The sequence below is a fragment of the Dromiciops gliroides genome, chromosome 2, assembly GCF_019393635.1.
Source record: "Dromiciops gliroides isolate mDroGli1 chromosome 2, mDroGli1.pri, whole genome shotgun sequence".
Lineage (NCBI taxonomy): Eukaryota > Metazoa > Chordata > Mammalia > Microbiotheria > Microbiotheriidae > Dromiciops > Dromiciops gliroides.
The window spans coordinates 519767685-519782633 of NC_057862.1; the positions used below are offsets into that span (position 1 = coordinate 519767685).

Here is a 14949-nt window from a genome sequence, read left to right on the forward strand (position 1 = left end):
CAGGTCAGCTGGAGATTTTGGGGTTCTTGGCATAAGAAATGGACATGAAAGGGGAAAGTTGACACAGGAATGGGGAGGAAGGGGACATGGTCCCTCCTTCACAGTTGTGACTTGGTCTAGTATAACTGTATAATTCATTGGAAAAATTTCTGTCTAATATGAAAGGGGGTTAATCTCTTTCCTTAATCATGAGTGAAGAAGCTCACATGTGGTCTCCATAGGTAACACTATTGGAAAAATGGAGATTTGTTGGGTTGTATTTTTTTAAATATCCCACATTAAGAAATCCTGTATATATTATTTATTGGACTCTTCAAAATAAGTTGTTTTTCAAAGGCATCTGGTAATATAGATACTGAAAAGGATTGTATATCATCTGGTTCAATTGTCTAATTTTTCAGTGAAAAAAACTGAGGCCCTGTAAGGAAAACTAGTCCATCCTGGATCACACTCCTAATAAATGGAGGAGCTGAGACTCAAGCCCAGTGAAGTTTACTCTTTCTATATCCTCTTTTTTTTTGGGGGGGGGGGTAAGGTAATTGGGGTCAAGTGACTTGCCCAGGGTCACAGAGCGAGTCAGTGTCAAGGGTCTGAGACTGGATTTGAACTCAGGTCCTCCTGAATCCAGGGCCAGTGCTCTATCCACTGTGCCACCTAGCTCTTTAACAAAGGCAAGCTGGAGGATGGAGAGTGCTCGATTTGAAGACAAAGGAACCAGTTTCAAATCTTCCCTCACCAGGTTACTACCTCTGTGGCCTTGGGTGAGTCACTTTGTTAAAGGGGAAGTTGTTCAAGTAGATGGCTCTCCCTTTGTATTTTATAATTTAATTGGCCACACTTCTGAGGGATTTTTCATTTAATAAATATATATTAGAGGTAGTTCTTCCTAATTAGGCCTGTGGCTGCTAATCAATTTGGCCAAAATAAGTCTAAGAAAAGAACTCAATTCAACTTAAATTGAACACACATGTATTAGCTATCTACAGTGTACAAGTCATAGTGCTAAGCTCTAAAAAAACAAAGATGGAATAATTGCATAGTCCATGCCCTGGAGGAACTGTGGGGGTGAGGGAGAGCATATAAGATCTACACAAATAATTATGCTATGAGGTAGATTATAATAGGACAAAGGAGGGATCTAAACAGAATGCTGTAGGAAAATTTAAGGAGAGCTAGCAGCATCAAGGAAGGCTTCCTGGAAGAAGTGCTGCCTTCTCCAAGCCTTAAAGGAAGAGATGAATTGTTGCAGGAAGACATTTGGAATGCATGCTTTCCCTGAGGGTGTACAACATTCCATAAAAATACAGAGAGGCCAGAAAGAAAGGCTGAGCTCAAACAACAGCTAGTAGTCTCATGTAGTTGAAATATATAGTGTGTGGGGCAGCTAGGTGGCGCAGTGGATAAAGCACCGACCCTGGATTCAGGAGTACCTGAGTTCAAATCCGGTCTCAAACATTTAACACTTACTAGCTGTGTGACCCTGGGCAAGTCACTTAACCCCCATTGCCCCGCAAAAAAAAAAAAAAAAAGGGAAATATATAGTGTGTGAGAAGCAATTTAGCTTGAGATCTGTCCTTAGATCTAAAAACTAGGCTAAAGCTCTGTCTTTGATACACCCGGACTGTTTGACCCTGGGTGAATCACATAACCTCTCGGTGCTCTTTCTAGGCAATTCTATGACTGTTAAAAGAAGGTCTGTTCTCTTACATTGCAGGGAAGGTGCCAGCCTGCATTGGTAGGAGGAGTTTCTTCATCTTGAATTCCCTTTATCAATGAAATAATCATAGATCCAGTCCCTGTCCCTCTCTAATAAGTGAAGGGAATAGTGGGAGAAAAGGATGGAAAGGTAGCTTGGAGCCAATCTGCAGAAAGCTATAAGTATCTAGTTGAAGGATTAGAGAGTAACATAGGTTGCTTCTTTTTCCCATTTCCTGACAGATGACTTATTTTGCAGTGACTTTCACCTTAGTTGTGTTGACTGAGGAAACCAGTTAAGCTTTATTCCAACCCAATGGTATGAGAACTTGAATAAACCCTATCTCTGCCAGACAACTTCAGCCCAATCAAAGCTCCCAGGATCACTGCTTTCCTTTAGTTTATTCTGCTTTTTACTAACATCCTCAGTCCAGAAACCATCTAGGGTTTAAACACCTGTGATGATAACATCTTCCAAGGTATTTGACTAACCACATTGGCATCCCAGCAAGCTTCGAAACAAAAGACAAGGAACCATAACCTGGATTTAAATGCTGCACAATCTCTTTCAAAAACCTACAGATACTTACTGCAAAAAAACAATCTTGCTTCCTTCAGGCACCAAGAGAGCCCACTAACATCAAGTAAGCCTTTATCCTTCATGTCCCTTTAGCATTCCTGTGGTTATGCTTTTATTTCCCAAAGAAATGTGATTGTCAGATGACATCCTTTTGAACATAGCTAGTTGGCTGTCTCATGTGTCAAAAGGTGTTTTTTTTTTTAATTTCTACTGTATTTTAGTAACTCTGGGAAGTTGGGGAGAAGGGTTGCGTGTTGGTAACCTATGCAAACAAAATCACCAAATAGTGGTAAGTGCCAGAGTAGAAAAAGACTTTTTTTGTTTTTGGCCTTTAAATGTGACAGTGTGACTATTTGCCTACTTTGAGAATTTGAAATAGAGTTATCCCATAACTCCTTGTATCATGCAGTTGTATATTTAATACCAGTCTTCATTCTGTCCTTTCCCCAAGAAGACAAGGCAAGCAGATAGGCATGGAGTGAAGTCAAAATGTGAAGGCTAGAAATTGTTACACAAATATTTTAGAGAAAAAAAGCTCTATAAATATAAGCAAAACATCCTTAGGTTAAAATTCAAGAAAATTACATCTTCATCTCTTGTCACTACTGAGTATGCTTCCTTAGGGAAGGAGCTGAATTCTTGAACTTTTCAGAAAAGAGGTGACTTGAGGACATGAATACACCATTGGTATAAGAAGATGCCCCCCTCCCCCAAAAAATGTATGTGGAAAGGGGGTAGGGAAGAAAAGAGAGATGAGGTATGAACCTAACCTGAGTTCAGCCTAATAATGTTCAGATAAGGAAGCACTTTAACTCGAACAGGCTTGTGGAAGTAAGCTTATTGTGGATGACTGACATGTTGACAGAGGCTTTCCCACCAGTCTCTTCTTAATGTCCCCATTGATCTGAGAGGATATCTTATTGATATCTATCAGTAAGCTCTGGAGGCCACCAAGTCCTATATTTCTAATCATGGGGATTTTCTGTACCTTCAGAGCCACATATGACCAAACATCTAGAGGCTTCTTTATTTTACAACCCCAAATCAAGAATCTGCTGAACAGGGGGCGGCTAGGTGGCGCAGTGGATAAAGAACCGGCCCTGGATTCAGGAGGACCTGAGTTCAAATCCGGCCTCAGACACTTGACACTTACCAGCTGTGTGACCCTGGGCAAGTCACTTAACCCCCATTGCCCCACCAAAAAAAAAAAAAAAGAATCTACTGAACATATATCTCTCTAATCAACATCACATGTCTTCCTGACCTTTTGCTGAAGATTTTACAAATTTCAAATGGTGTGGATTTTTTGAGATTCTTTGGCACAAGGCCTTCTGTTCTCTAGTCCTTCCTCTAACCTGTGGAAGAACATCTCCAACAGAGTGGTTTCAAGTATATAAAGCTATCAGCAGAATGTACATAAATTCCTTAGATTAATGTGTTACTATTTTTCTATTTGAAGAAAAGTAAAAATGTCTCTTGGGAAAAAGATGCTGCAAGCTATCAGGGAAATTTCCCCTGGAGTACTCTGAATTACAGACTCTAAATCTTGTGGAGAGGGCTGGTCCTAAGATCATTCAGGTCCTTAAGGACATTGTGTTATAATGGAAAAGAACATTAGATTTGAAGTCTGAAGGTTTGGATCCCACCTTTGCCAAAGTATTGCCTTGGGGATGTCATTTAACCTCATTGGGTCTTAGTATCCTTATTTGTAAGATAAGGGGTTTAGATCATGTTATTCCTAAGAATCCTCCTTGTTCTGAATTCTCTGGTTTTATGAGATTGAGCACTTGAGCCATAATTCAGAACTGAACAATGAGTCATTCAAAGGGTAATTGGTAGGTCAAGTGAGCAAGTATTTTTCTTAGTGCCACCCATACTGCTCAACTGTCTGAAGCAGATGGAATTTAGTTGAACTGTGCTTAGTTTATAGTCATCTCTAGGGGTCCTATGAGGTGCCACCAAATCACATGTAGTCAACCCAAATGAAGGTTTTAGAAGTATGAATCTACTCTGAATCTACAAGTTTTTATCTCAGAGAAAAAGGAAGTTGCTAAAAAAACAAATCCTGTTTTATTGCTCATATTTTATAGGCTCTTCACAGGAATATATGCATTCCCCCAAGTTCGAGGCTTGCACATCCAACTTTAGTGAAATTCTGGCATCAATTTCACACCTTTATTTTTTTTAATGTTTTATTTTTCCCCAATTACATGAAATGATGATTGTTTTTTGTTTTTTTTAGTGAGGCAATTGGGGTTAAGTGACTTGCCCAGGGTCACACAGCTAATAAGTGTTAAGTGTCTGAGGCCGGATTTGAACTCAGGTCCTCCTGACTCCAAGGCCGGTGCTCTATCCACTGCGCCACCTAGCTGCCCCAAAATGATGATTTTTAACATTCATTTCTTTAAAGTTTTGTGTTCCAAATTTTCTCCCTCCCTCTCACTTTTAGATTTTGAAGTGAAAATAGTCATGAGGAGCATGGTGTCTATATGGCCAGGGCAATACAGTGAGACCCCACATGGACCAGTTAGCTCTGTTCTATGACTGCACCCAACTAGACATTGTAATTTCTATGCCATGGATCACTAGAGAAAGAAGGCAAGAGAATGTGAATGAATTGGGGCAAATTCATGATTACAACTAGAAAAACAGCCCAAAGTACACGTCCAAACTTCTACATACAGGGATACAGGACGTACTGACAAACCACTTTAGTCAGAATATTAGCTGTCCAAGCTGAGGAATCCCAACAAAACATCTCATCAGAAAAGGACCTAAAGATTCTAGGAAACTATGATCTCACTATTCCAGCCAAAAAGCAAGCATGAATCCAAGTCACTCAAATTGAGGCAGAGTGTCCCAAATGAGAGAGACACCAGTTCTCTTGTATTGTGCCCTTCTCAGACCATATCTGGAGAACTGTGTTTGCCTCCAGGTACTGTATATTAGGGAAAGCTTTGTCAAGCAGGAACATGCCCAAAAGAATGTGATCAGAATGGTAAAGGAGGGCAGCTAGGTGGCACAGTAGATAGAGCACTGGCCATGGATTCAGGAGGACCTGAATTCAAATCCAACCTCAGACACTTGACACTTACTAGCTTTGTGACCCTGGGCAAGTCAGTTAACCCACATTGCCCAGCAAAAACCAAAAAACAAACAGAATGGTAAAGGAATCCAAAAACCATGCTACGTATGTTTTGTTGGGGTGAAGAGAACCCTTAGGTGAGTCACAACAGCTGTCTTGAAGAATTTAAAAGGATGATATATGGAAAGAGGGATTAAACTCATTTTGCCACACCCCAGCTGGCTTATTTAGGTGCAGTAGGTGGGGATGGCATAAGTAGATCTTGGTGAAATGAAAAGATAATATTCCTAATGATGAGAATTATCCAAAAAAAGAATGGATTGCTTTAGGATGTAGTAGAAGCTGCATGACCAGCCACTTACTAGGAACATCAGGGAACAGGAATATTCCTGTTGAGCTATGAGCTGGACCAGATGGCTTTTGCAGTCCCTATCAGTGCTGTGAGGTTAACCTGCGCCCAGTAAAATGCATTTAATGGCTTTCAGTATATATCTTTGGCTTATCATTCAGAGATCCTAACTCCCTTTCCTTTCTTATGCTACCACCACTATATGGCTGTTACAGAAATCCATCAGAATATGAAGTTAGTAGGGGGTAACCAGGTGGCACAGTAGATAAAGCACTGGATCTGGATTCAGGAGGACTTGAGTTCAAATCCAGCCTCAGACACTTGATGCTTACTAGCTGTGTGACCTTGGGCAAGTCACTTAACCCTCATTGCCCCACCAAAAAAAAGAACATGAAGTTAGTAATTCTGTATATGTACCATATATTCAAGTGAAATAGGGAATTCCCAGGTAAGGAAACTCCCTGTACCAATCAATGCATATTGACAGCTTCTTTGCACTTTAGTCTAGAGAATAACCTAGAGCACAGCGATATTGCTAAGTAACTTGCCCAAGGTCACCACCAGTGTGTGTCTGAGGCAGGACTTGAACCTTGGTCTTCCTGTCTTTGAGGCTGACTCTTTAGCTAAATGTCTAGGCAGGCAGTGTCAGTGGACTGATCTTGTCCTTATGTGGTTCCTTTCCTTTTCCCCCATGCACAAGCTTTATGGAAAAGGTTGAAGGGATTCAAACCTCCCAAAAGAAGTGAACTCACTTAAAAGTGGATCTTTCCACCCATGCAGAATCCAAAAGGAGACGAATGCTGTTTGCGAGGCAGGGCACAGTCCACTGCCCACCTTTTACAAGGACAATATCAAATTAATGTTTGATTTTGTAGGGTCCTTATGGTTATGCCTGCCCTTTTGTTGGAGTCATAGGAATTTTAAGTAAGATTTTTCCATTGCCCAGGATCATCTTGAAATGAATATTGTTAGACATTTCTTTTTCAGCTCCTTCCTTTAACCTGTCTAGCTTTCTTGACTGATAAGGATTTCCTAGGATTCCACTATCATTGATGTGTAACTATGTTGGTGGATTCTTGGTTGACTAGAGCCTGATGTTCCACCAGGGACCAGTGAGAGCTAGAGGCATGGTCTGTACTCTTTAGCCATATGAAGTAGGTGAGGGCTGCTTGGATTAGACATAAAGGAATTTGGGCATGAAGCTTCCCATAAAGGAAATCCCAAATGATGAACATGACCAGGATCCAAAATAGAAATGCATCTCTGGACAATGATGTTAATGCTGTCTGTGTGCATACACTCACGTGTACAGACAAACATACATACATACACATACACACCAGTTTAACTAAATCAGGAGGTTTTGGTGGGGGGTTGCTTGTTCATTTTTAATCCTGAATTCAAAATACTGTTTAGTTTCTTTCAGCGACCTAATGTCAAATAGTTGGCCCAACTGGATTTTCACTCTTCCACTGGTTATTTCAGTCTGCTACACAATCAACTTAATGAAGTGTCTCCTTTGGTGAACCTGTAAGGAAGTTTGGGGGAAATGAGAGAACAGAGCCTTGGAGTTGGCAGACAGAAGCAGGGTGCTTGGAGGTGGGAAGCAAGAGGGGTTTCCAAACTCCTTGTATCTCTGGGAATGGAAATTCTTGTTTAGAAAGCTTTGTGGTTCCCTTTCCTTTGAAACATCCTTGTAGAAATGACATTTTCAAGTCAGCCATGATAGACCCAAAGTAATCAGTCATTCCTCAACAGGAAAATTAGCTTCAGTCTGAAAGATCCTGCTAAGGTGTAATGAGTGAGTAGTGAAATGAGCAGAGCTCCCTTAAAAGGCATCTTTTTCTTGCCCAACCTCGTGCTGACCAAGGCTCTCCTGTCACCAGTGTCCCTGCACAGACTAGAACTTTAAAGCAAGTTGATCAGAAACCCCTTCCCGTCATCTTCATATCCTCTCACTACTATTTGGAAAGTGTTCGACTCTACATACTAGTTTAAGGCTTTCCACCTTCATTTTAAAATGTCACTAGCATAGTCAATGCAGTCAAACTGTTAGGAAGGAAAATTTTTTAAAATGTCAAACCGTTTTGTTACTTGCAGACAAAATATTGAGATTAGTACTGTTTAAAGAAGCATCACTAAAAAAAAGTTATAGGCTTCAGAGAAACATATAGTATTTTTGTACAGCAACTTACAAAATGTTCACTTATATCTACACTGTCTTTACTTTGCAGTGTAATGTATCCAAGTGAATGTTTCCCAATAAACTGATTTTGGTGCCTCTCCTGCTGCGTACTGTGTACTTAATTCAGGTGTAGAACTTTGGGGAGAATGCCCACAAATTGCATCACTATTCACCAGCTTGCAGGGAAAAGGGGGGTGGGAGTAGATGGGGAGGAGGGTCAAGGTACATCTGCATGGTGGATGAAGGTGATATTCCAACTCAATGAGTTATGAAGAGGCAGTACAGTGTAGTAGAAAGAGCACTGGATTTAAAAACACAAGACCTGAGTTCAAATCCCAGCTCCATTGCTTACTTCCTTGTACGGGAAAGCAGGGTTAGCCCTCTGGACCTTGGTCTCCTCATCAGGAATAGGAGGAGGTTGAATTAGATGATCCCCAAAGGCCTTTTCCAACCCTAGTTTTTCTAAAGTTCTGGCGACCACACTCTTCTGACCAAACAAATACCTTTTTAGCACCCCGAATAGCCTTTGCCTGGATTCTTCTCATTTAGTTATCTGTGCCTTCTTGCTGCCCTCTTGCTAACATGTGTCCAAATGACATACTTCCAACCTGCTAATGTTGCTTTGAAGGTAAGCTCTTGTGTTCTGAAAACCATCTAAATTGTGTTGAAGCCCAAGTGCCTTTCAGATACCTAGAGCTAGATGAAAAGAGACTAGTGCATTATGGTGTGTGCTAATGCCCAGGTCACTACCTGGGTCCTTAACACACTCTTGCCAGTTTAAAGAGAGAGCTTTTAAACAGCTGTTTGTTTTTGTTTTTGAAACCAAGTGTCGGCCAGTTAAGAAAACTAAAACTAAAAAAAGAAAAAAACAAACCCAAAACAATTCCAAGGGCAACTCTAATTAAAGGCAGTTAGTTTGGGACAGCTAGGTGGTGCAGTGGATAAAGCACTGGCCCTGGATTCAGAAGGACCTGAGTTCAAATCCGGCCTCAGACACTTGACACTTACTAGCTATGTGACCTTGGGCAAGTCACTTAACCCTCATTGCCCTGTAAAAAATTTTTTTTAATTAAATTAAAGGCAGTTAGTTTACATATAGTTCGATCTCAGCCCTCAAGAGAACTCCCTTATTATACTTTTGAAGGTTCCTAAGCTTCTTGCTCATTGAGCCAGCTTTTGGGACCTATTTCCCATCCTCAGTGAAATAGTTATCCAGAAGCCAGGGTCTGCTTCCCCTCCGAAGGTTTCTCCCCTGCTGATGGAACAGGCAGCATGGAGCCGGCCACATGCCAGAGACTGAGCTTTTGCATAGCCTGAAGCTGTGGAGGTGTGCCTGGGTATGTTAATGGGGCTTGTTTTTGTTCATTTATGAACCAGAAGCAGATAGAGAGAGTCTTGGTGCCTGGCCATGTGAAAGGGAATGTTGAGTAGCACCGGATGTCTGTGTGTGTCTAACATCTTCATCTCCTTTTCCCATGCCTCCTACTTGTCATGTTCCAAGATGTGAGATGGTGACGGGTTGGGCTTCCGTTTGTGTGCAGTTTCCCTGCCTGCCTGACATGGTTTCCTCCCCATCCCGTTTTCCATTTTATTTTCTCCCTCTTCCCATTGACATTTATTGTTTAGTTTCACAATATTTCTGCCATGGGGGACAGGGTAAGGGGAGTATTCAGAATTGGGGGACTCTATCCACATTGGCCTGTTCGGTAACTTTCTGTTTGATGCTCTTTGCAGGTCTCCAGAGAGAGCCAAACCCATGTCCTTCAATAAGTGTTGAGCACTTTGAAGAGTCTTCTCACCAAGGTCTTCCACTGGAACCAGACTCTAACAGGGGGCCAGGGGCCAAATCTCAGAATAATTTAGAATCTGACTATTTGGCAAGAGGTAGGCCTTCTAGCAACAGCTCCTTTCACAGCAGTGAAGAAGAAGGGACTGATCTTGAGGGAGATATGCTGGATTGCAGCGGCTCTCGGCCTCTCCTTATGGACTCTGAAGAAGAGGATGAATCCTGTAAGGCTCCCCAGGCAGGGTTGGTAGAAAAAGTTAATCTCACTCAACCAGAAGTTTGCAAAGAAGAGACTAAGACAGCTCATGGTGGGAAAGAGAACCAGTTCCAGGCCTTTGCACAACTGACTGCAGAGGTTTCTGGGGAGCCAGATGTTTTTGCCACAGCCCCTTTCAGGAGTGCGAGGCCCCATTATGACGGCATGGATATTTTCACCAAAGCCCCGTTTGTCACCAAGGGCCACGTGGCTCCTCAGGTGCCTGAGGATGCAGATGTATTTCTGAGGGCTCCTTTCACCAAGAAGAAGAGCGTGGAAGAGCTTGCAGTCACTCAGGGTGCCACTATGGATTTACCCACACAAGCTGCTCTCCATAGTCAGATAGGGGATGGTCCACCAGTTATTAGCCCTCTGCTCTCAAACCTTGACAGGGGGGTGCATTCTGCAGCACTCTCTCCCCTAGCTCAGTATCCCATGGTGGGATTTCTCCACCAATCTAATCTCCCTCCCAATTCTATCCAGTCAGCAGAAAGCCTAGACAACATCACTTGCAAGGGGACCTCTCTGGATACTGGAGGCTACCCTAATGACAGAAACAAAGGTCACCCATCCCAGAAGGAAGCTGCCTCTGGCTCTGTGGCCAGCAAATCATTCCGCCCCCAGTCATTGTCCAAATATTCTCGTCACTATAGCCCTGAGAATGAGCCAAGCCTGGAAGCCCAGCCCATTGCTGCCTACAAAGTTGTTTCCCAAAGCAACAAGCAGTCAATCTCTGGATCCATTTCCATCACATCCTTTTCCTCCAGGACTACAGAACTTCCCAGTGTTGATCCTTTTGCTTTGGCACCCTTTCCTTCCAAATCAAACAAACAGAAACCTTAAGAGCATCTCCCATTCCTGAAGCTCCTCACCCAAACACACATGCTCCTGCCCCCCCCCCCAGCCATCCCTTTTCACACTACCCTCAGCTGCTCTTTCCTGACCTTCTGAGCCCCTACCATCACAGCAGTATTTCTCTTCCAGTACCCAAACCCAACTGCAGGAGTGGGGTGGAAGGGGAAGGAAGAGGGGTGTCAAGTTCAAACATTTTAAAGTTATGCTCAAGTTTCTTTTGCTTATATTGACTGCTGGGCTTCTTGGAGTGTTCACCTTTATGGTGGCTTTCCACATGAGTCCTACATTATTGCTAAGAGCTTTTTACTTTACCCCCTCTTACTCCCAGCCTTTAAGGGGCCAGGCTATGTAAGACCTAATTCCTGTTCAGTGTTAGGTCAAGTGAGGATTCTGGAATAAGTCCCTCAGGACTGATTTAATGCTCTAGAAGGGTTTGGGGGTTTGTTTATTTTTTAAAAGGTAGTTTCTGGGGGGGAAAGCAATACCAGATAGTGCTTTCTTCCCAAGAGGAAATCTCATCTTGCAGCTACTGATTATTCTCATAAAACCAGCAAACTCCAGATGGAACGCTTCAGCTCAATTATGAGTTACCGTGTGCATGCTGGGCTGTGTGCACACTGTAATTGAGTGTGGATGTGTGGATGTGGGATGTTCCTCCTATCCATATAGATACAGAAATGCATGCTTGTGTGATGTCTCTGTGCATATTTGTAGCAATATCAATGAAGTCTCCATATCATGTTTTACAAACTGATTTGAATACTCAGATCTGTATTTTCTGAGACAACACTGCATTTGAAGCATGTAGTCTTACAATACAGGAAACATTTTCCATTAGGTTAATGCTCTCCTCACACTCCCCAGATAGCCTTTCATTAGCATTTCCCTATGGACCTAATTCCTCTCTGACACCCAGCTCTTATTGAACAACCATTTTTTGACAATAGGATTGAACCCAGGAGAAAGGAGAGGTTGGAAGGGATGCATCAGGATAAATTTCTTTACCTATTTTTATTTTCCACTGATAAAAACCATTCATTTGGTCATGTAATATCCATTTTATATATGCATTTTCCACTATGGCTCTGTAGGAGAGGATATTTTGTTAGGGTCTTGGTCAGAGTATGAAATCTTAAAAGAAAAGTAGAAAGATCAAAAGCATTAGGCCTGATTGCAATATAAGATCAATAGTGCAGCTATATGATTGAGCTGGAAAAGAGGTTAGCTTCAGGACCCTGGCCCAGCTTCTGTGCTGTCTGGTTAAAGGAAGGATTGATCAGAATGATCCAAGATACATGTGTCAGGGCAGGGAAGGGACCCAGAAATTTTCCAATTCTTTTCTCTCTTTTCATGATGTATTGGTTAGAGAAAGAAGCCAATAAGTGATTAGTGTCTTCCGAAATGACAATAAATACTGTCTTTAGAAAGATATGCCACATCCCTACCTTCTCTTTGGACTCTTCATTATTAGTGCCTTAAAATAATAACTAGGTCTCTGGAAGAAGATCTCAGCTGAAAAGTTCAGTTACATGTAAAAGCACACTTCATGGGCAGGCTTTAATGTGAACCCTTCATATGACAGCTAGTGAGATTTGGAAAATTCTCCATTGGATAGAGAACTTTCTCTGCCAGGTTCCTATTTTGAACATTATTAACCCAAGATTGGAGTTTATACTCAGTATAGAGGGTTAAGAAGGTATAGCATCACAGTTGTTAATTTTATGGTAGCAATACCTGTCCTTCAAAGCTGTTTCTAGTTGGGACTTTACCTGTATCAAGTCTAGTTCAGTGATAAATTGAATAGTGTTCTGTACTTAGGGCTGCTAGCAACAGCTTTCAAACTGAAGTGACAACTAGGAATCTGTGTCCTTCCCTTGAGAATACTCTGAAGACAGACAGACAGATAGATACATAGATGCCTCCCCCAGCTAAACCAGATACCTCTCTGATTATGAAGCAGTCCATGGCACAAGGTCACCCTGCTCAACTGTTGAATAATCCAGGTATGCTAAATCTTTGCACATGGAGCCTATCTAGAGCTCTTCTCGAGGTCATTGTTGAATAGCCCTCCAAGGCTATTCAAGTAGAGAGATCAGATATCTAATATCATCCAGGATATAGATTCTCCTGTCCGTAGTGGACTACATGGACACATAAACACAAACACATAAAGAATCATGGAATCTTTAAATTGACAAGAATCTTCAAAGTCCATCTACTGATCCAACCTCCCACAAAATGGTAGGTTTCCCTACCACATGGTCATCCGCCCAGTTTTTTTAACTTTATTTTTAAAAGAACATGGCAATACATCTTAAAGACAAATTAACAATTAATTATTTTGAGTAAAACTGCATGAGTACAAATGACAAATTAACAATTAATTATTTTGAGTAAAACTGCATGAGTACAAATGATTTGAAAACAGGAGAAAATCATGATAACTAGAGATATAAAACTCATTAAATAGAGATGCAGTTGAGCTGGTCATCTGTTATAAATATATCTCAGTCTAATATGACAAGCCCGAATGCCTATAAATTGCTGTATGGATCCAGTGATAATAGTTTTTGTCTGATATAGAAAAGAACTTAAATGCATGCAAATTGACCTTATCATGTTCTCTTATTCAATCCTTAGCAAAAGGCATAGTGATCATTACATGTAACATGCCAGTTTAAATTTAACAATTTCCTGGGATTTCTGTTGGATTTAATGCTAGTTTTCTGCCTAGTTGTATTTTTCTTAAAATTGGCTCAACTTAATTTAAAGACAGCTGGTAGGGCTGAGTTAGAGCACTGGGACTTGATTCAGGTATACCTAAATTTAAATCCAGCCTCAGATACTTACTAGCTATGTGATCCTGGGCAAGTCACTTAATCTCTTTACTCAACTAAAATGGGGAAAACAATCTCCCAGAATTGTTGCGAGGATCAAAATCAGATAATTTGAAAAGTGGTTAGCACAGTGCCTGGCAAATAGTTGGTGCTTAATAAATGCTCATTCCCTTCCCCTATTAATCCATTCCATTTCTTAAGTTTCATTTTTTTTAATAAAATTAAACTCAGAACCAAAAAATCTCTAGGCAAAGCAGACCACAATTTCAAGTTAAAATTAAAGAATATCTGGAAAGAGGTACTGTGTAAGAAGGGTCATTTTTGCTTCTCATGTGACTGTGGCCAATTCATTCCTTCTCTAGGCCTGGTTTTTCACCCATAAAATGAGGAAACCGCATTAAACAATCTCTGAAATCCCTTTCAGCCCTAAATGGCACATTTTTTTTTTTACTGGGATACATGAAGCTGGCAAGGCTGTTTGTTACTTGAAAGTAATTTTTCCCCCCTGAGCCCTTCTGGAATCAGTTAATTTAGTGTGTTGAATTTATGGATAAGCAGGGGGATCCTTAGAACACTCCAAATTGGTATAAAGGAAATAATGTAAAACAGACTTCCATTTCCATAGTAAAGTGCGGAGACCAAATTTAGTTCACCAAGAAATGTGGGGTTTTATTTGGGAGGGGGGTAGTATTTTTTCTTGATACAAGGTCAGGGACATGCAGTTTAAGTAATACTTTTAATGAAAAGGTACGCTCTTTCCATGCAGTGAGCCAGAATATTCTCCTATATGAAGCCTTGAGCCACGACCTATGTTGATTTACTCTTCTTTTGTGTGTGTGTATGTAGGGGGCAATGAGAGTTAAGTGACTTGTTCAACACAGCTAGTAAGTGTCAAGTGTCTGTGGCCGGATTTGAACTCAGGTAGTCCTGAATCCAGGGCTGGTGCTTTATCCACTGCGCCACCTAGCCGCCCTCTGATTTACTCTTAAAGGAGCCATGTTCAGTCACCACCACCAAAGACTACTGAATTAATGAACTAATTTCTCCTGTCTTTTTTTTTTTTTTTTTTTGGAGAAAAAGCAATTTCTTTTATTTTCACAAATTCAGCAGTGGTATAGTAGAAAGACTACTGGATACAAAGTCCAAGGACCTGGGTTCAGGGCACAGTTCTGCACTTAACCTGTATAACCTTGGGCAAAATTACTTGTCCCGTCTAGACCTGTGTCTGCAAATGTAAAATGAGAATTTTGGACTGGATGATCACTAAAGTCCCGTCTAGTCATGAATCTTATTTTAAATCCTAAGGATTTAGGAGGTTAGG

General features: G+C 41.2%; 1 protein-coding gene across 3 annotated transcripts in view; it reads left to right on the forward strand.

Annotated features, from left to right (window-relative positions):
* Positions 1-13733, forward strand: part of AAK1 (AP2 associated kinase 1) — a 279025-nt gene extending 265292 nt beyond the window's left edge. For 2 of the 3 annotated variants that reach the window (XM_043983286.1, XM_043983287.1), the window contains exon 16: positions 9629-13733. In XM_043983286.1, the coding sequence (XP_043839221.1) occupies positions 9629-10779 (1151 nt within the window). In that variant the 3' untranslated portion in view covers positions 10780-13733. The remainder of the gene's footprint in view (positions 1-9628) is intronic. The other variant, XM_043983290.1, reaches the window with a different exon arrangement.
* Positions 13734-14949: the final 1216 nt, after the last annotated feature.